Source organism: Grammomys surdaster, unplaced genomic scaffold (assembly GCF_004785775.1).
Source record: "Grammomys surdaster isolate TR1022 unplaced genomic scaffold, NIH_TR_1.0 317, whole genome shotgun sequence".
Lineage (NCBI taxonomy): Eukaryota > Metazoa > Chordata > Mammalia > Rodentia > Muridae > Grammomys > Grammomys surdaster.
In genome coordinates, this window is record NW_021604736.1 from 469,003 (window position 1) to 489,862 (window position 20,860).

The window sequence follows — 20,860 nt, forward strand, 5'->3', positions numbered from 1 at the left end:
CTCTGGGTATGGTCTTTACATGCTCTTCTCCCTCAGTAATGCCATCCATTTTCCTGACTACATCTACCTAAGTGGGGCCTTCTAGTAAACTGAATAACCCTGAAGACTGAAGGAAAGGATTGCAAGTGTATATTTCTGAGGACAGGGTCAGTAACTTTTTGGAGCATCTAGTGCTTAGCTAATACCAGGCACTCTACTAACTTTGCTGTCCCCTGAATCTGGCCTTTATCTCCTGTTTCCAACCTTCCAACTACGGATGAAAGCTGCATAGAGCTGTCCAGCTCTTACTACAGACTGTCCAGAATTGCTACTTACTTCCAGGCTGAGTGATAGACAGTGAGCTATCTGTCGCTCCTTTCTTGTACCACCGTCAATACCCATAGCTACCATGCCCGACTGTAAACGCCTCCAGGAAGAGGTCTGTGTGTGGTACACATAGGACCCAGCCCTGTTCCTCAGTCAGTTCATGAGCAGCGTTTTACATCCAGCACAGCCAAGCACTTACTGTGCTTTACTTCAGGGCATCTTTTCCAGCTCATCTCCAACACCCACACTCACATGCCTGAAGACATCTTTTACACCTTTTCAGGTCAGTAATCTGCCCAGGTTAATCGAACTCTTCAGCAGAAATGTCCTATTACTTCTCCATTTGAGGAAAATAATCCATGGTGAATATACACACAGGGCCTAACATAAAGTTCTGAGTGAATGTTAACAATTTTATTACACACATCATCATCTCTATTTCCTTTTCACAACATACATTGGTAACTAGCTAGAATTAAATCTCAGAAAGGTACAAAAAATACCAATTGGTTTATTAGATCAAAAACAGTAAAATGGACACAAAGCCAGTTACAGTGTGACACCCTTTCCTCCTTGCCACTGTGGTTTATCTGCAGTTACGGTTTCAGAGAGCCACGCCTTCCTCCCCTCAGGTTCACCTTGCATGGAGGCAAGAACTGCAGTAGGGGAACCCAGAAGGAAGTCAGAGGTGACCTTAGTACCATCCAAACTTTCATCTCTAACAGTCTCTGTGTTGGAAGGACAGAAGGAACAAATGAGGGGAAGAGGGACTGGGGACACCTGCTAGGGCTCATTACCCATAATGCTCCTGAGACTTGTCCATGTCTCATCCCTAATAGGAACTATCATCAGGTTATGAGAGTTTGAGAGAAAGGGGAGTGGATTCTAGAACCACATGTGGTTTCCAAACCCTTCACCAGAGTTACTAAAAACCCTGGGGGACCCAGTTCAGACCTGGGGGAGCCATAGTGTCCTTCCCACCACAGAGGTGACAAGGGGACACAGCATCCACGCTGCTCTAAATCTCCACATCGCTTTCCTTGTCATTGTCATGGTCACCATCATAGAACTCATTGGGTGCTTCTGGCCTGTAAAATAAGGGGCAAGAGATTAGGAACCACTCGTCAAGTTCCAGACTCCTCCCAGGACCCTCCTCAGAGCCACTTGTCCCCGTGAGTCTTCTCCAAAGCCAGTTCCTCTGCTCCTGCTGGCAGGGACTTACTGCAATCCATGTAGCCAATAAATGGAGACTCCATGTGCCATGCACTGCTGTAGGCCTTACCAAAACAGCAGAGAATCAGGCAGACTAGATTTCCATACAACCTCTCAAAGCGTACCTCCTGAGACCAGCAATCTCAGAGTAAAGGAATAAATACAATAACTTCAAATGGTGGAATGTTCTACATGAGCAGACTGAGTCTGGTGTGAACAAGAGGATAACACTGGACCTACAAAATGAGAAACTGTTCTGAGAATGAAAGACCTGAAGTATGTGAAGAAGCTGGCCAAGCAAAGATCTTAGGAAGGTCCCACCAAGCCACAAGAAAACTAAGTACAAAATCACAAGCTTCAAGGAAACTGAGCCATTCCAGAATGACAAGGAGGCCAGGAATGCTGGGTTTCATGTGGGCAGACAAAAGTAGTTTCAGAAAATGAGGTAAGGATCTATGTGCAGGGCATATTCAAGCTGTTGCTTCTAAGTACAAGGAGAAGGAAAGGTGTGAGCTGAGACTGATGCAGGGGAAGTGTCTTAGGGTTTTACTGCTGTGAACAGACACCATGACCAAGGCAAGTCTTTAAAGGACAACATTTAATTGGAGCTGGCTTACAGGTTAAGAGGTTCAGTCCATTATCATCAAGACGGGAACATAGCAGTGTTCAGGTAGGCATGGTGCAGGAAGAGCTGAGAGTTCTACATCTTCATCTGAAGGCTGCTAGCAGAATACTGACTTCCAGGCAGCTAAGATGAGGGTCTTATATCCCACACCCACAGTGACACACCTATTCCAACAGGGCCATATCTTCTAATAGTGCCACTCCCTGGGCCGAGCACATACAAACCATCACAGAAAGGTAAGGCTGTAAGACTGACAGGAGGGGAGGTACAAGGGTAAGACTGACGGGAGGAAAGGTATGAGCAGAAGACTGACGAAGAGATGTACAAATGGAAGACTGACATGCCATTAAACTACCAGAGGAGGGAAGTGATAGCAACACAGGGCTCAGAAAGTACCCAATACTGGTTTCCTTCTCTTTGACAAACTTCTCTAAAACAGACTGTTAGGAAGTCACTGAAGAGAAGCAAAGAACTAAGGCAGGCAGACAGGCCGTCTCTATCACCTCTAAGAGCCCAGGGTGAAAAGTGAGGAGTCAGTCACTCAGGGTAACTACAGAACCCTAGAAAAGTTACTTGATCTCTCTGAGCCTTGGGTTCCTCCTCTAGTCATCTGAGGATAAGACCCATCTCTTAGGGTTATACAGATAGTAGAGCCAGATGTGAACATGTTAACTACAGAAGAAAAAGCCAAACCCAAACAAAAAACAATTTAAAAACAGGTAGTGCTGAACCAACTAAGACCATGGCAATCAGTTTCTAGAAGTCAGGCTTTAGAGGCCTGTAGACAGATGCTAAGGAAAAGATGATTAGATAGAGCCTGAGCCAGATGTTTAGATACTGCCTCACCCAAGCCAGGAAATGGGGAGGTATCCATGACAGACGGGGACTGGAAGGTCCCAAGGGTCAAGACCAAGTCCAGAGGACAGAAATGGAGGCCAGAATTCTATGACCCAGAATAGACTCTGAAGGAACTGAGAAGTCACCCACAGCTGCAGTAGAGCCAGCTTCAACTCCATGCACAGAAGCACACAGCAACTTGGGTGGTCTCGCTACTGTAAATGTATCTGGTCCCTACTAAGCCCAACTCTTTCTTTCTTTCTTTTGGCCCTTCTGGGTCCTGTTGTCCTTTCTCATCATTTTCTAGAAATTTCTTCAAGGATTAACAAACAACAAAAAGATCTATACTAATCTTTCCCTATTTCATTCTAGCTATAAATATTTCAACATAGAGCTAAGAAAGATAAAGATTATTTATAAACACACATACACACACACAAATCTCACTCAATACAACTCTTAAATCTGGAAAAGTGAACTAAACAAATGTAGAAACCTATAAAAGAGAATGTGGGCAGTGCGCTACTGGTTCACTGCCGAGGACGGACTAAATGCTGGCAAGTGTAAATCGGGAGCCGGAGAGATGGCTCACAGTTAGGAACCACTTGCTGCCATAGCAGAGGACCCGGGCTCTCTCTCCAGCACCCACAGAGCAGCTCACAACCATCCTAGACTCCAGCTGCAGGAGATCTGACACCCTCTTCTGACCTGAGCAGGCACCAGGCACACAACGACGTACATAAACACATGCAGGTTAAGCTCCAGACACAACAAACAAATGAGTCTAAAAATAAATAAAAAGGTTTTTTATTAAAAAAAAACAAAAACAAAAAACAAAGCTGTAAATAAACCACTAAATTCTTTCTGGAAGGTAATTTGGCAGCAAATATAAAAAGTTCTACTGCATATGTCATTTCCTTAACAGCCACAGGAATGACCATCAGACTCACTCAAACAAGCATACAGAGATATATACATAAAGGGATTCAGTGCCAGTCTTTACTATTTTACAAACAAAAACACGGGTGGAGTGGGATAGAGATTAATGTAACTATCCACAAGTGGTAATTGATTACCCTTGTGATCATGTGATCACCACACAATGGGATTATACAACTGAGAAAGCACTGATCTATACACAATGCCATGAGAAATGTCTTTTAAAAGAAAAACACAGGCAAGTATAACTCAAAACAACATATAGAAAATATCCTTCCTCATATTAACAAAAAATTTATAAACAAACTGGGTAGGGCAGTACATGCCTATAATCCCAACATTTAGAAACCCAAGGCACTCAAAAAAATCAAAAAAAGGAAAAAAAAAAAAAAAAGAAAAGAAAAAAAGAAACCCGGGCAGTGGTGGCGCACACCTTTAATCCCAGCACTTGGGAGGCAGAGGCAGGAGGATTTCTGAGTTTGAGGCCAGCCTGGTCTACAGAGTGAGTTCCAGGACAGCCAGGGCTACACAGAGAAACCCCGTCTTGGGAAAAAAAAAAAAAAAAAGAAAAAAAAGAAAGAAACCCTAGGCAGAAAAATCATTATGAGCTCAAGGCTAGCTTGAGCTATGATAGTGAAACCCAATCTCAAAAATTTCAAGAAAGAGCAAGGTATCGTGGTGCATGTCTTTAATCCCAGCACTCAAGAGGCAAAGGTAAGGCCAGTTTGGTCCACACAGAGGAAACCATGTGTCACAAACCGAAAAGGACAGCAACAAATCAAGAAAATAGCTGTATAAATAAAATTCTGAATGTGCACATGTGCATGTAGTATTCTTATAATCTATAGAAAATTAGCTATCCAAACAACACATAAATCAAGCCATAAATAACAGTTACTCTGATGGAATAATTCTGGAACCATGTAAACACAACATATTTTGATGCTGTTCATAGTATTTTCAAAAAAATATGTTGTTTTGTTCTTAAAAGTATCAAAAGGAAATCAGCCAGGGCCAGATGAACTCCTGCCTTCTCTGCAAGCCTGAGGAAGCATACACCTTCCAGCCCCTGCCCCAGACCTGCTGTAGTTCTCCTCAGGACCTCTCTCTTCAGCATCAGCCTCGTCAGTCCTGTCATATGTCAGGAGGTCTGCCGGGACATCATGAATCTGGACGCTTGGTGCATGGTTCAGCATCTTCAAGTTTTCAAAGATTGTCTGGCGGATCTGGTCCAGATACTAGTTTAGAACAAAAAGTCAGCAGTGCTGGGGTGATTCCTATAGTACAGGAAATACTATCTGCCTTCATCCCCGACCAGCCTGGTCTAAAGTAGTATTTCAAGGTCAAGACTCTCAGTTGGTAACTGTCCCTCCCCACCAGCCCCAGGATAAGAGTGACAGTGATAGCCCAGAACTTCCTTCTCTTGCTTCCATTTCCCACTTCCTGAACCTCTCCTGAGCCCTCCCCTCACTGCTGTGTCCAGCCTCCCCAAGCTGCTAACCTGGCGTGAGTTCTGATTCTCGATGCGGGTGCTGACATCTGGATGGAGCGTGAAATCTGGGGCAAAGTACTCGAAGTATTCTTAGAGATGAGAAGCAATTGGGAGAGGGGATGAACGAGAGTATGGCTGAGATACCAAAGAGTGAATCCCATGGCTTTCCAATCTCCTCTCCGAGGCCTGGTCCCCATGTGTAAGAGTATATGCTCTGCTCTGAGCATAGGGGTTTAGTCTGCAGAGCTCCCAGATAGTACAATTTCCCTTCAAACAAAGTCATTCTGAGGACTGGTGAGATTGGTCCCCCTGTGGTGGCCTTACCACTATAGGGAAGTTCCTCACTAATGGCCTCTTCTACCAGCAGAGATGTTTCATATGTCCTGAAATCAGCAAGCAGAGGGATTTGGGCTGATGGTGTGGGCTGAAAGGACCATCCCTCCAATTTCAGGGAATCTATCGTGAACCACACAGGAGTAGAATAGAATACTCACCAACATCGGGCAACGTTTCGAACAGTGTAGCCACCACCTCCCAGCACCAGGAGAGGGATATTGAAACTCTTGACATATTCAACACATTCCCTGTTAGAAGCAACAAGAGGACTAGGTGAATCTAAGACATGGGACCTCAGACATGACTTGAAATACTGGACAAAGACTTGACCAACAATATTTCTCTGTCATATTGCGTAGTATAACTCAAAGTTGCATTCTTTGTGTGTGACTACTTGTATAAATGTGTGAGTCTTCATATGTGTGCCAGTGCATGTGTCTGAGGATGTGTGCATGTGTGTTCACACATGTATACAAGGGCCAGAAGACATCTTCAAGTGTTGGCCTAAAGGTACTATCCACTTTTTTTTTTTTAACCTGGACTTGCCAAGTAGGCTAAGTTGGCTGACTACCAAGCCCTATGAATCTTCTGGTCTCTACTTCACCATGGCTGGGATTATGGATCATACATGGGTGCCACCGGGCCTAGTGTTTTTACATGTTCTGGGATCAGACTCAACTCTTCATGCTGTATAGCAAGCACTTTCACTGAGTGTGCTATTCACCCTGTCCCCACCTGATATCCTCCTGCCTCCTTATGGCAGTATTGCTCAACCTGTGGGCCAAACCATTGGAAAATAAGTATTTCCAATGGTCTTGGGAACTGAGACACCTCTCAGAAGCAAGACTACAGTTATAAAGTAGCAAGCAACAAAAATAAACTTATAGCTGGGGGTTTCTATGTGTTTTCCCCTGGTTCAGACTCACACATTGAGAACCACTGCTTTAGGGCTAAAGAGTCAACTCAACACTAATGTGTTTACTGCTCTTCCAGAGGGCCAGAGTTTCGGTTCCCAGCACCTACACTACTGGACAGCTCACAGTCAGCTATAATTCTAGCTCCAGGAGATCCAATGCCCTATTCTGGTGTGTATGCTCACACACTCACACACACACACATACACACACACACACACAAGTGAACAAATAAACTTTTTAAAAATACTAGCATACTTTAATACTCCGTGTCTCAATAAAATATTTTAAAATTAAGCATACCCTCATTCTCTCTGTCTTGCTTAATACTCTCTGCGGCACCTTACTGCTACTCAACTCTTCTCATCAGTGCTGCAGCTGGATGTCTGTTCTAAGCTTCAGGATGTAACTTCAAACCCCATCCTTATCCCATCATCACATGCCTTGCCCAAGTAATGTTAACGGCTTCCTAACTGGCTGCCCACTACCCACCCTAACCCCAATTCCCACACCAAACCTTTCCTCGCTTAGCAGTCAGAACAGTAACTTTCAAACTCCCTGGACCCTGTGACTTCCCTGTTTAAGATCCTTCACAGTTTTCTATCATCCATGGACTGACAGGACCTAACAGCTCTGCAGTCTCAGCCTGGCCAGCTTATAGCACCTGACTATGCTCTAGCCTCACTGGTGAATTTCCTCTCGTCAAGACAGTAACTTTTTTTTTTTGGTCTTAGGAGTTTGCATTGGCCCTTCACACTGCTTGGGGCAGGATTCTCTGTTCTCCTTTTATGGTTCACTCCTTAGTCTCCAGGTCTCCAACTACACCTTCTCAGAAAACCCTTCCCAAAACATGCTGTCTACTATACATTCCCAAACCAGGTGTGGTGACCTGAGCTTGTAATCCCAGAATTTGGGAGGCTCAAGGAGGAGGGTCACAAGTTCAAACCCACCCTATGCCACACAATGAGACCTTAAAAAAAAAAAATTATATAATTTAAAAAGTAGATTCCCTGTTGTTACTCTGTCTCATTTTTTTCCCTCATTAGATTTTGATTGTATGTATGTGTATTTATGAGTGATCTAATATATACACATATACATACAATAATTAATAATAATAAAAAATAAAATAAAGCTTTAAATAACAACAACGAGAAGGAAGGCAACGCACCCATGTCCTCGAATGCTCAGATTGAAGCAGCCTAATCGATCGCAGCCCAGGGAGTCCGCGCCACACTGCAAAGAGGAAACCCCAAACGGCTACAGTAGCATGAATGATCAGAGCATCCGTTCCTCTATTGTCCTTCCTCACCAATTTAGGGAGCTTATTCTTCCTGATCTCTTTCCTGTAGCCCAGGCAAGCCCTCTTAGGGAGGTGCTAAGGGTGTTACCTGGAGCACGATGCATGTCGGCTGGTAGAAGTCCACCACCTGGCTGATGACTGGCTGGAAGAGGTGCTTGTAACCTGGGAGAGGGCCAAAGGTAGGCAACCTGACACCCCAAGGGGATGGGGAGACAGGGAACAAAAGGAAAAAGGGGTTTGAGAGAGCATGTAGCCCAGGAAAGGGGCGACCCACAGAACCAACTACCGGTTCTGAACTTTTGGAGAGTGTTGCACTGCCGAGTTAAACACCAGCAACCTTCCTCCCAGAAGGATAAATAAACAAAGTGTACACACATAATATATTGCATACAAATTCCAAGGGTTCATGGTCCCTCTGAAGGCCATTCATCCTTAGGGACACCTGGCCCAACAATAGACAATACCAGGCAGGAGAAGTTAATTGAAAGAGAAAAAAGGGGAGAAGAGTGAGCAAGGAGAAGTCTCCAGAACTTACTCTGGTCATCAATGCCATCCCGCAAGGGCACATTGAGACAATAGTAGCGGCCACTCTCTGCTCCAACTTCATACATGTCACCTATAGAAAAGAGAGTGCAGGCCGGGCGGTGGTGGCGCACACCTTTAATCCCAGCACTTGGGAGGCAGAGGCAGGCGGATTTCTGAGTTCAAGAGTTCGAGGCTAGCCTGGTCTACAGAGTGAGTTCCAGGACAGCCAGGGCTACACAGAGAAACCCTGTCTCGAAAAAACAAAAAAAACAAAAAAAACAAAAAAAAAAGAAAGAAAAGAGAGTGCAGTGACCATGCAAGGGCGGTTCCCTCAATACAGCTGTCCCTTCTGTGCCCTCTACCACCAAGGCTCCAGCAACCTGCATTCACTCAATACAGGGTGGAAGCTTTGTAACTCAGGCTGGCCAGGAACTTGTTATATTACCCAGGCTAGCTTGGAACTCTTAATCCCCCTGCCTCAGCCATCTGATTATTGGTATTATAGGTATGTGCCTCCCTGCCTGGTTCAAAAATTTTTATTCAGCCAGGCCTGGTGGCACATGCCTTTAATCCCAGCACTCAGGAGGCAGAGGCCAGCCTGGCCTATAGCAATAGACAAAGAATAAACAAAAAACTACAATAAATACAACTAGTAGTGAGAACTCTAAGAAAAAGAGACAGGGTGAGTTACCTATATGATTTAATGGATAGTCGAAAGGTTTCCCTGCAGAAAGGACATAATACTTACAGCTGAAGGACAGCCAGCAGTAATGGCATATCCCTGGTATCCCATAATTCAGGATGCTGATTATGGAGGATTATATTCAAGGTTAGCCTGGGCTATAGAGCAAGACCTTGTCTCAAAACAAAACACACATACACACATACACACACACACACACACACTCACAAAGAGCTAAGGGGCACAAAAAACACAGTAATTCTATTCCCTACCTGTTCCAGGAAAGAAGTAATTTCCATATTTGTGGAAGGACACAGTCATGACCCGGTCAGTGAGGTAGAAGGCTTCCTGAACCCCATCACCATGGTGGATGTCAATATCGATGTAGAGCACCCGAGGGTGGTACCTGGTATGAAGGCAAAGCCATGGTCAGAAGAACAGGCTTATCCCTCAATCCTCTCCTCCCCAACACAATCTCTGGAATTATTTAGAGTCTGCTTCTGGCCTAGTCACTTGAAACCTCATCCCACCAGTTTTCTTTAGGTTAGAGACTAGGAAGGGATGTGCAGAGGGCAGAAATGTGAGCAGGCATCAGGGACAAGCAGGACGAAGCCATCCGAGAAAAGCATCAAGGACTTAGGAGAGGCCAGCGGAGAAGGAGGTCAGGGCTGGGCCAAGGCCTGAGGACCTGCATCCTAGTTCCCAAAGTCTTTCCATCTTCTCTGGCGATACTTACTTGAGCAGCTCCAGGATACCAATTACTATGTCATTGACATAGCAGAACCCAGAGGCCTGTAGAGAGACAGTTCTATAAACAGAGGAACAATTCTTCTACCCAGCTAGTCCAGCACTGTCATTCAGCCAACCTCACCTAGGGTAGCCACGGTCTTCCCCATTGCAACCTTACCTCAAATTTCTTGGCATGATGTAGACCACCAGCCCAGTTGATGGCAATATCACAGATCTGAAAGATAAATAACACCCATTCAGTCTTTTTCTTGCCCACCACTGAAGCTGGGTTCTGGGTCAAGTCTCTGTGGTCCTGAATCTGGAAACCCACAGGCAACAGGACCAAGCATCGGGCTTTACGTCACCTTGTTGTTTAGCTGTGTTGCTCCTTGCAGAGACGCGCCTGTGTAACGGGAGCAGAACTCGAAGAGCCCGGGGAACACTGGGCTGCAGGACAGAGAGTGGGGTTGACACCCCTCTTGTTACCGTCCCCACCTTTGCCACCCAAACCCTAATTACCACTGTCTAACAGCTCCCTATCCCTCCTCCACACCTAAGCCATTCACAGACCCATCCAACAAAGATTTTAGACCAAATCTTGTGCCAATCTTTGTTGCAATGCATGGTACAGAAAGCATAAAAATGTCTAACTGCGCCGGGCGGTGGTGTCGCACGCCTTTAATCCCAGCACTTGGGAGGCAGAGGCAGGAGGATTTCTGAGTTCGAGGCCAGCCTGGTCTACAGAGTGAGTTCCAGGACAGCCAGGGCTACACAGAGAAACCCTGTCTCTGAAAAACCAAAAAAAAAAAAAAAAAAAAAAAAAAATGTCTAACTGCCAGGGAGTTTGTACTCAACCTGGGAGTGAAGCAAACAGCTTCTTGTGTATAAAAGAAATGTGAGGGAGCTAGCTAAAGGAGGAGGCTGCCTCATCACAGGAGGTGACTGTGTGTGTCACATTTTGTCATGATCTGCAATAATATTCTTTATGGCTACGATTTTTTTTTTTTTAAGACAGGGCAAATCCTTGGCTGCCCTGGAACTCACTCTGTAGACCAGGATGGCCTCAAACCTGCCTCTGCTGGGATAAAAACCATTCGCCACCACTGCCTGGCTTATGGTTATACATTTTAATGAAAGAACTGCAGTCCTGTTTATGTGAAACACTGACAATGAGACAACTAACTGAAAGCTGTCCGCTCACTGTCAACACAGTAAGCCATATGTCAACTATATCAATTACACACTTACACAATTATCAATCATAAGTAGGATTCCACTTATGTAATATTGGAGAAAAGACAAAATATAAGGATAGAGATCAGACCAATAGTTGCTTGGAGCTGAGGTGAAGAAAACGGATTGACCATATTTGTAGAGTAAAGGATATATTCAGTACCCTAGTATACTGTATCAAAACTCAGAAACATGACACCTCAGAGCGGGGAAGACAGCTCGGTCAGTTAAAGTACTTGTGTTACAAGCAGGAGGACCTGAGTCGGTCCCAAGAACCCATGTACAAAGGTCAAGTTTGGTGGTTTATGCTTCTAATCCCAGCCGGGGGTGGGGGTGGGGGCATTCTAAGGGGGTGGCTGGCTAGTTCCAGGCCATTGAGAGACCTTGTTTAAAAACATCAAGGTGGAGCTAGACGGCAGTGGTGCACGCCTTTGATCCCAGCAGTCAAGGAGACAAAAGCATACGGATCTCTGAGTTTGAGGCCAGCCTGATCTACAGAGTTAGATCCAGGAACACAGAGAAACCCTGTCTCAGAAACAAAAACAAAAAGGAACAAAAAAAATCAAGGTGCCTAGGTGTGGTAGAACATGCCTTTAATCCCAACACTCAAGGCAGGTAGATCTCTGTAGGTTCAAGACCAGCCAGCCACCCTAGTCTACATAGTGAGTCCCAGAACAGCAAGAGCTAGAGATACTATCAAAACAACATCAAAACATAACAACAAAAACATAAACAGGGTGGATAGCACTTGAGAAGTGACACCCAACAGTTGCCCTCTGGCCTCCACATACATACACATATATATATGAGTCCTCATGCATGAGTCCTCACGCGCATGCACACACATACACACACACACACACACACACACACACACACACACACACACACACGATACCTTAAAAAGCTGAATTAGACTAAAATATGGTTCAGCAATTAAAAGCTCTCCCAGGAGACCCAAATTGTGTTCTTAGGACTCACATCAGACAGTTTTTAACCACCTATAACTCCAGTTCCAAGGGATACAAAATCCTCTTCTGGCCTTCATGAATACCCTCATACATATGGTATGCCATTCACTCACACAGATATATACAAACTCATAAATAAAACTAAATCTTTTTTTTTTTTTTTTTTTGGTTTTTCGAGACAGGGTTTCTCTGTATAGCCCTGGCTGTCCTGGAACTCACTCTGTAGACCAGGCTGGCCTTAAACTCAGAAATCCACCTGCCTCTGCCTCCCAAGCGCTGGGATTAAAGGTATGCGCCATCACTGCCCAGCTAAACTAAATCTTGTTTAAAAATAAAATTACTGCATATAAATTATACCTTTGTACCTAATTTTTAAAAATATTTTAAATAGGAACTGGAGAGATAACTTGTGGTTAACAGCACCTGTTGCTTTTTCAGAAGACCTGAGTTCAATTCCCAGCACCAATCTGTTGGCTTACAACCATCTGCAGACCCAGTTCCTAAAGATCCAACTGGCAACATGATACACATACATGCAGGAAGGCAAATCATTCATATATAAAATAAAACTTAAAGAATTAATACCTTAACTATATCAAGCTTAAAATTTTAAAGATAGCAGTAGAGCATGCACACAACCAATCCCAAGGTACCACAATAAAAAAATAAATCCATAGTCTTAGAGTCTCCAGAAACCAGTGCAGCCTACATATTGATCAGGGGAAAAAATAGGATTAGGTACAGTATATTAGTAGCACAGTGGTAGAGTGCTTGTCTGTCATGCACAGGTCTTGGGTTCAATTCCCAGGACTGCAAAAACAAGCAAACAAAAGAGTATAGGAAGTGGTATGGTTTTTCAAAAGATTTAAAAAGAATTTTTGTTTGATAAGTAGAAAACTAAGCAAATTGAGAAAATAATGATGTAATTATAAATTCTAAGAAGAACGAAAGGTATATAAAAAAATAGGTTAAATAACAGTAGTACTATTTGGCAGCTTAGCTATTCCAGCACTTGGAAGGCAGAGGCAGGCAGATCTCTGTGAGTTCGAGGCCAGCTTGGTCTATAGAGCGAGTTCTGGAACAGACAGGACTAAACAGAAACCCTGTCTCTCAAAACCCAGGAAAAAAATTAATTAATTAATTAATTAATTAGCTAATTAATTAATTAATAATATATGCCTAGAAGACTGATTAATTTTAAAATGTGAAGGCTGACTATGATGGCAGACATCTTTAATCCCAGAATTCAGGACCAGAGAGACAGGAAAATCTCTGAGTTTGTGGCCAGACTGTCTCTAGAGAGTTCCAGGCCAGCCAACTTGACACAGGGAGACCCTGTCTTAAAAATAAAATATAATAAAATAAAATGTTCAGACTAGATGGAGTGGCTCACACCTATGATCATTGCATTCTGAAGTAGACAAAGGAAGATCAGGAGTTTAAAGTTATCCTTAGCTACACAACCTAGGTTCCAGAAGCCCTGACTCTAAATAAATAAATAAATAAATTTAGAAACAAGGGGGTATCAAGATGTCCTAGCAGATGGGGACACTCCACACAAAGGCCAACGACCTGGACTTAATCTGTGGAACCCATAGGGAGATCTAGTTCCACAGGCTGCCCCTCTGACCTCCAGGCATGTACCCCCCCCTAAAAATAAGTAAATAAGTGAATGAGAAAATAAACTTCCAAATAAATAATTTGTTAATAATATAAATTGTGATATTACTGCATTGTGAACTGGGAAAAAGGGGAGCACACTGGGATGGTATGGGAAAATGAGTTGCTCATACCACCACACCAATGGCTTATTAGATAACACCTAAAATTGATAAATGAAACGGCAGTATGAGATAATACAGTAGAGAATTATGATTCTAAGCCCAGAGTCAGAAGGCAGACAACCTACGCTCACCCTTGTAGTTGGTGGTGAATGATGCTTCAAGAGTCTTTATCTGTACTAAGGAGACTATAGTAAGCCCTGCTTGATAATGGGTTGAGAAAATGGTTATAAAGCATTTAAAACAGTACCTAGAGCATAGTAGGTATTATCTAAATAGTACAGATTAGTAGGAGTTGCAACAGTAAAGTAATTTTATTATTTTGAAATGTAAAGATAAACACCATACCAAGGCATGGTGGTACACACCTTTAATTCTAGCACATGGAAGGCAGAGGCAGATTAATCTCTAAATTCAAGGCCAGCCTGGTCTACAGAGCTAAGTCCAGGACAACTACAGCTACATAAGGAAACCCTGTCTCAGGAAGTAAACACCAGAGATATAGGAAAAAGTAAAATGGGAAGAGAGATTAATGGATGGAATAGGTCTGGAATTGTTTTTTCCCTCAAATTATAATTTGGCTATGAATATTAGATTACTTATTTTTAAATTGGAATTTACCTACGCTGGTCTGGAACCTACAATGTAGACCAGAGTAGCCTCAAATTATGACCAGTCTCTGCCCCAGGCTTCTTAGATGGGTTTAATAGGCATTAGCTATCATGTTGGAAAGCTATTTGAAATTAATTTTAAAACAGGAGAAAGGAAGAAAAAAAATCCCTGATTCTCCTCTGAAACACAGAACCCATATAAACACAGCTATAGTTTACGCCTGCTGGAAAGGCTGAGGGATCTCAAATGCCCAGAGGGAGTGTTCCCTTACTTCCCAAGAACATTTATAAGGCTCCAGCTGCAGCCTAAGAGCTGACTCTGCATTCTCAGACCTGGAAACTAAACTGGGAAAAAAAGCAGAAATGAATTTTAAAATAGAAGAGGAGGAAGAGGAGGAAGAGGAGGAGGAGGAGGAGGAGGAGGAAGAGGAGGAGGAGGAGGAGGAGGAGGAGGAGGAGGAAAAAGAGGAGAAAGAAGAGGAAGAAGAGGAAGGACTGGGCAGTGTGCTGCACGCCTTTAATCCCAGCACTTGGGAGGCAGAGGCAGACAGATCTCTGAGTTAGAGCCAACCTTCTCTACAGAGTGAGTTCCAGGACAGCTAGAGCTTCACAGAGAAACTCTTGTCTCAAAAAGCCAAGACAAAGAGAAAAAAGAGAAAAAAGAAACTGTCCAAGACAGTATGTGATTCAACACTACATGTACAGCACACCCTGTATAGGGCAGAGCTCTAGGGGCCAAAGCTGTCAAGAAAAGCTCTATGCAAAGCCAAGCTGTGAGACACACCTGAATTCCAGCACTGAGAGGCTGAGGTGGGAAAACCAGCAGTTCACTGATAACACCGGCTACATAAAAAGATCCTCTCTTGAAAAACAAGACAAGAAAACAAAGTGGGAGGGGACATCTAGAGAGATGACTCAGCTGTTAAGGTACTTGTTACTCTTCTGGAGGATCTGCACTCAGTGCCAGCAACCACATTAGGAGACACACTCCACTGATGGGGAATCCAATGACCTCTTCAGGCCTTCATAAGCATCAACACATGTGGCATACACACATAGTAAAATTGTTTCCAAAGAAAATAAAAAGGAAGTGGAGAACCACATGGAAGTGGTGTGTGGGAGCTGAGAAGGCTTTAAAGAGGCTGTACAGAGAAGCTAAAGCACTCTCTCTGTGGGAGTGAGGTATGGGTATCAGAAGGAAAGGTGCTCAGGGCAGCTTAAAGAGCTCACTTTTATCCTACGGCCAGGACTTCTCCATCAGTCAGCTCTCTCAGTAAAACAGATTAGGAAATCCGCTTACAAACCTAGGCTCTGAGCCAGTCGTGGTGGAGGAAGACCAAAATTCAGAGGCTTTGCAGATTCTGTTCTAGTCTGCTTTCAGAATCACAAGTTCAAGGCCAGCCTGGGGCCACAAGGCATGACCTTATCTCAAAACAAACAAGAAACCTAGTTTCCGTATCTGAGTCCTGCTGCACCTACTCATCAGGTGACTCAAGCTAAACTACCAAATTTCCCCATACCTCCATTTACTTAGGTGTAACTCCAGGAAAAAGGCCATTACAGTCCAGTGTTGCTATGAGAATTGACTAATGTATTTGCAACCCTCAGCATCATGTATAATAGGGAAGGGACTCAACAAACAGGATTGTAGGAAACAACACAGAGGAGCAACAACCTCATTTCTTCAAGAAATAAATTCAAAGGAGAGAGAGAAAAGACACAGATTAAGTCTCAGAAGACCATATGAATGTATACGCCTTGTTTGGATCCTGATTTAAATAAAATGCATCAGGCACACGTACATACATACACACATGCATGCGCATACACATGCACACAAACACACAGAGACACACACAGAGACAGAAACAGAGAGAAATGGTCATATTTAAGTACTGATTACATTTTTCATAAAAAAAAAACCAGTTAATTTTTTAGGTCTGATACTGATATTTTTAAGAGTATCACTTAGAGATACATAATAAAATATTTATGGATAAAAGTATGTGGCATCTGGGATTTCTTTTAAAATCATGTGACACAAGGGAATACAAATGACTTAAGACTGCCCAGGTATGGAAGAATATGCCAGAATGGCAGCAACTAGGAGGCTAAGACAGGAGGATTCCAAGTTCAGCATTTACTAACTAGTGAGGAGGCCCTGTTTCACCAAAAACAAACAAAAAACAGAAAAAACAACTAGTCATTTACGCTAAGTGTTGAAGCTGGATAGGGAATGTACTCAGATTCACTATTCTACTCTACTTTCAGAAATCGTTGATTTTTTTTCCCTAATGATAAATTGAAACAATGTCCACTATGCTGAGGCACGCCTTTAATCGTAGAACTGAAGAGGCAGGTGGATCTCTGTTAAGTGTGAAGCCAGCCAGGTCTACGTAGGGAGTTCCAGACCAGCCAGGGCTGAACAGTGAGGTCCCTATCTCAGAGATAAATAAATAAATAAGAAAATAAAACTAACAGTATTGTGTTCTCCATAGCTATTATGCTTATTAGTTTTTGGATTTTTTTAATTAAATAAATGTATTTATTTACTGTAGATAAGAGCTCTATTTGCACCGGGCAGTGGTGGTGCACACCTTTAATCCCAGCACTTAGGAGGCAGAGGCAGGTGGATTTCTGAGTTCGAGGTCAGCCTGGTCTACAGAGTGAGTTCCAGGACAGCCTGGGCTATAAAGAGAAACCCTGCCTCAAAACCCCCCCCCCCCAAAAAAAAAAAAAGAGCTCTATTTGCATGTCTGACTGCATGCCATCAGACCCCATTACAGAAGGTTGTGAGCCACCATGTGGGTGCTAGGAATTGAACTCAGGTCCTCTGGAAAAGTAGCCAGTGCTCTTAACCGCTGAGCCATCTCTCTAGGCCAAAACCTTTATTATTTTTCATTTTCACTTATGTACCCTGGAGCGTTAGCAAGGCTCACGGCTCATTTTTGTTGGCCATTCTCCAGTATCCCAACCCTGAGTCTTCTGCCTACAATACAAGCTCCCTGTTAACCTGGTCTGATTAGAGGGGGTATAGCTTATAAGCAGAAAGCAGAATATCATGCACAAAAGATTGGATCCAACTCTTAGTATTACTTAAAAAAAAATTAATCAAAAACTAGTCATGTCAAATCATTCCCTGGCTTTAATAACCTTAATCTACTACAGGAACGAAATCACTGATTTGTAACATAGCTGTTTACTTTAAATACAAACAAACAGAACAAAAACAGAGTTTCATTAAATTGTGTAGCTGGCCGTGAACTAGCAACTTTCTTGCTTCTACCACCTAAGTGCCAGGATTACAGATGGGAGGTACTTCAGGCCTTATGCTTTAAAAAGGTCCCTCCCATCTCCTTAGCCTCCACTCAGCTCACTCTCCCATTCATTTTCTGGACAGCCTTTCCAGTTCTCCTCAGAGAAGTCATACTCCACCTTTCCACAGCCCTTTAGCACATGCTGTCCCTCCTACCTACATCTCTCCCTCTCCCTCTCCCTCCAGCCATCTTTCAATCTCTACCATTTCATCTTAGATCAGCCCTACCCTGAGGCTAGATAACTCTTTCCAGTCCACAGGCTCAGTCCTGGACTTCTTCACAGGGCTTAGCAAAGGGAGAATATTAAAATTTTGTCATTTTTCCTCACCATTGTATCCCTCATACTTAGTTTGTCAAAGATAAAGCAAATGACTAGCAAGCACTCACTGAGCAAATGAATGACTGAATGAACTCACTGACTACTCCACGAAGAGCCCTGCCTCCCAGTGATTGACAACCCCATCCTGCCCTCACCAGTCGTCACCCACGTTGAAGGCATTAAGGCTCTTGGTGAAACCCTGCATATTGGTGGGGCTGACTCTCTGCAGGAAGTCGATGTAGTCCTCAGAGTGGAAGCGGCACATATCATGCTGGGAGGCCTGGTAAGGCTTGAAAACCTGGGGGTGGTGACAAAGGGGAAGGTGTTACCAGAGTACTGCCTAAGTACTAGCTCCATTTCTATATTGCCCTAATCTTGTCCTTGAAGGCAGGATGCCTATAGGGCAGAAGTTCCTCAGATGAGCTAGCCAAAACAGGATCAGCCCCAGAAGGGTGGCAGTGGGTGACCAACTAGACAAGACCTTACTTAATTATAATACCATTTAAACACTGAATGACATTCCCAACACCACAATGGATAATGATTGCCATGGAAAGAAGTGGAGAGAAAGGGGTTGGTTTCTGAATTCCCAGAAATGTTCTGCTCAATCACAGATAAAAAAAAAAAGAATATGGCTTTTCCTTATTATCAGTCTCTTTCTCTCCCCTCATTTATTACTCTGTATCTACAAATACTTTTCTAAGTAAAAAGTTTTATTACTTTATTTATTCTTTGAATGTGTGTGTGTGTGTGTGTGTGTGTGTGTGTGTGTGTGTGTGTGTGTGTAGGGGAGGTGAAGTCAGGGTGTCAGTTCTTTCCTTTCATCACTGGTGTTCAGAGTTCAGCTTGGGTCATCATCAGGCCTGGAGGCAGGCCCTTCACCCGCTTGATAGCTATAACCTGTTGATCTGTGTGAGTTGAGATGCTATCTCATGAGAACAAAAGTCCCTTTCACTGCCCCTCTGACACATGGCCTTGTTACTGGCTCCACACAATGCCAGGAAAAAAAAAAAAAAGACTCAGTTTGGAAGTTTGGACAAAAAACCTGGCAACAGATCAGGCAGTGCTATGCCAGTTACCAGGCTGAAACCACTCAGAGTAATCCTAGCCCTGGACACTGTCCAAAGCAATCTTCCTACCCCCTATTCCTCGTTAATCTGCAGCAACTCGATCAGTGAAGGAGAGGGTACCTGCTAGGCAAGCTACTTTTATCAAGACCCCTGAAGATCACTTCAACTCCCTCCTCCCTTCGGCCCAGTCTCTTCTACCTTCTCAGCCTTGGCTCCCGGGCTACTTGCCCTGTTCCTAGTTCCTGTCCTCCCAGGCCTGGTTCCTCCCACACTTATCTCCTCTCCTAAACTCAGATTCTGCTCCAGTCTCTGGGTTTTTCACTGTGGGGTAAAATATGTGAGCTATATGACAACCTAACTGAAACCCAAAGTCCTGAACCCAAGATGTACTAGCTTTGCTGGAGGGAAAGGTGGGAGTTTAAACAATGCTTTGAAAATTAGGGGGGGAAAAAAAACCCAAAAAACCACTTTTGTTCCTCTCTTAGGAAATGCATAAAAGAACACACAGACAATCCCAGGGGATTCAAAGACCTGCACTAAGATCACCTCAGTCTTTTCTACTCCCAAACCTCTGCCTGTGCCTCAACATACTGATTACATGTTGACTATCTTCATGGTGCACAAGGGTCGGGTTTTCTACTTTCCCATTTCACAGCTAGAAACTACAAGCTAGGTAAAAACAGTACCTGCATAACTGAACTGAACCATAAAGACAGATACATTCTATGTTAAAAAGCAAATCCCCAGGACATCTTCTCTACATACGTACATCACAAAGGGTGCAGACTTGTCCCCAGGAGTTGTTCTAGCTCCTAACAGGTAAATGGGCAGAGGAGAAGGAGCAGGAATTATGGGAAAAATATACTGCCAACCCTCCTCCTCAATCCTGCACCACTATCCACCTTACAATGCAGAGGGGCTAGAGGTGGATTGTGGTGGCAGAACGCTCACCTCACATGTGTGACGTTCTGGATTCGACCCACCAACACGAAAATAAAATAAAATAAAATAAAATAAAATAAAATAAAATGATTTGGTGAAGGAACATACCTGTTTTCAAAGTGTCCCCTAACGCTAGGCCAAAGGCTGGTCTGCCCTCAAGTTAAAAGGGAGTCCCACCTAAGGTCAAAAATGTATCTCCCATTAAGTCGGGGATGTCACTATCACCACCACCACTGCCCAGCACCCAGGGAATGTTTCCGGTGTCTTCTATCCTGCTCCCCTCTCCTCTAGAGGTAGGTTGCACCTGGTAAGTCCAGCCCACCTAGCCTAAGGCCGCAGCTCGCTCCCAGGCCCAAACCCCTACAGAAGTGCCAAGACTCACGATCATCTTCTTATAGAGACCATAATGCAGGACTAGGCTATGAGTCAATGCCAGGCGATGGGGTTTCATCGGGTGTCCAGCCCCTGAGGGTGGGAAGGAAAGAGTTGGTCAGTCCCTACTCCTAGAGTTGCAGCCCTTGCCGCAGAACCTCTTCTCCCGCACAACCCTGAGCCCTACCGTAGTGAAAGTTGCCCACATCGGGGTCGTAGAAATACGCCACGGTCTTGGCCATGGTGCTGGGGGGACCAGGCCCCGAGCCTCAGCAGCCCGCCCGCCGCCGGACGCCAGTCCCACCCCCGCCGTGCGTGCTGCGCAAGCACGCACGCAGCCTACC

At 44.0% G+C, this 20,860-nt stretch overlaps 1 protein-coding gene across 1 annotated transcript; it reads right to left on the reverse strand.

The window, feature by feature from the left end:
• Window positions 1–698: 698 nt before the first annotated feature.
• Hdac3 (histone deacetylase 3) lies at window positions 699–20,822 on the reverse strand. Its single transcript, XM_028777922.1, has 15 exons — window positions 20,704–20,822; window positions 20,527–20,609; window positions 18,288–18,430; window positions 10,266–10,347; window positions 10,079–10,135; window positions 9,908–9,963; window positions 9,444–9,577; window positions 8,500–8,580; window positions 8,053–8,126; window positions 7,833–7,897; window positions 5,906–5,995; window positions 5,736–5,794; window positions 5,421–5,500; window positions 5,000–5,157; window positions 699–1,394 (listed from the first exon to the last, which is right to left on the reverse strand). Exons 1-15 carry the CDS (start codon window positions 20,756–20,758, stop codon window positions 1,325–1,327), a joined length of 1,287 nt encoding a protein of 428 aa, XP_028633755.1. The 5' UTR covers window positions 20,759–20,822; the 3' UTR covers window positions 699–1,324.
• Window positions 20,823–20,860: the final 38 nt, after the last annotated feature.

Bases quoted from the DNA above. Each gene is read 5' to 3' on its own strand.
- Hdac3 (XM_028777922.1), bottom strand. From the start codon at position 20,758: ATGGCCAAGACCGTGGCGTATTTCTACGACCCCGATGTGGGCAACTTT. The intron at 9,578-9,907 runs GTAAGTATCGCC...CCTTCATACCAG, and splicing joins GGTATCCTGGAGCTGCTCAA to GTACCACCCTCGGGTGCTCT. The intron at 5,501-5,735 runs GTAAGGCCACCA...CTCATCTCTAAG, and splicing joins TGAGGAACTTCCCTATAGTG to AATACTTCGAGTACTTTGCC.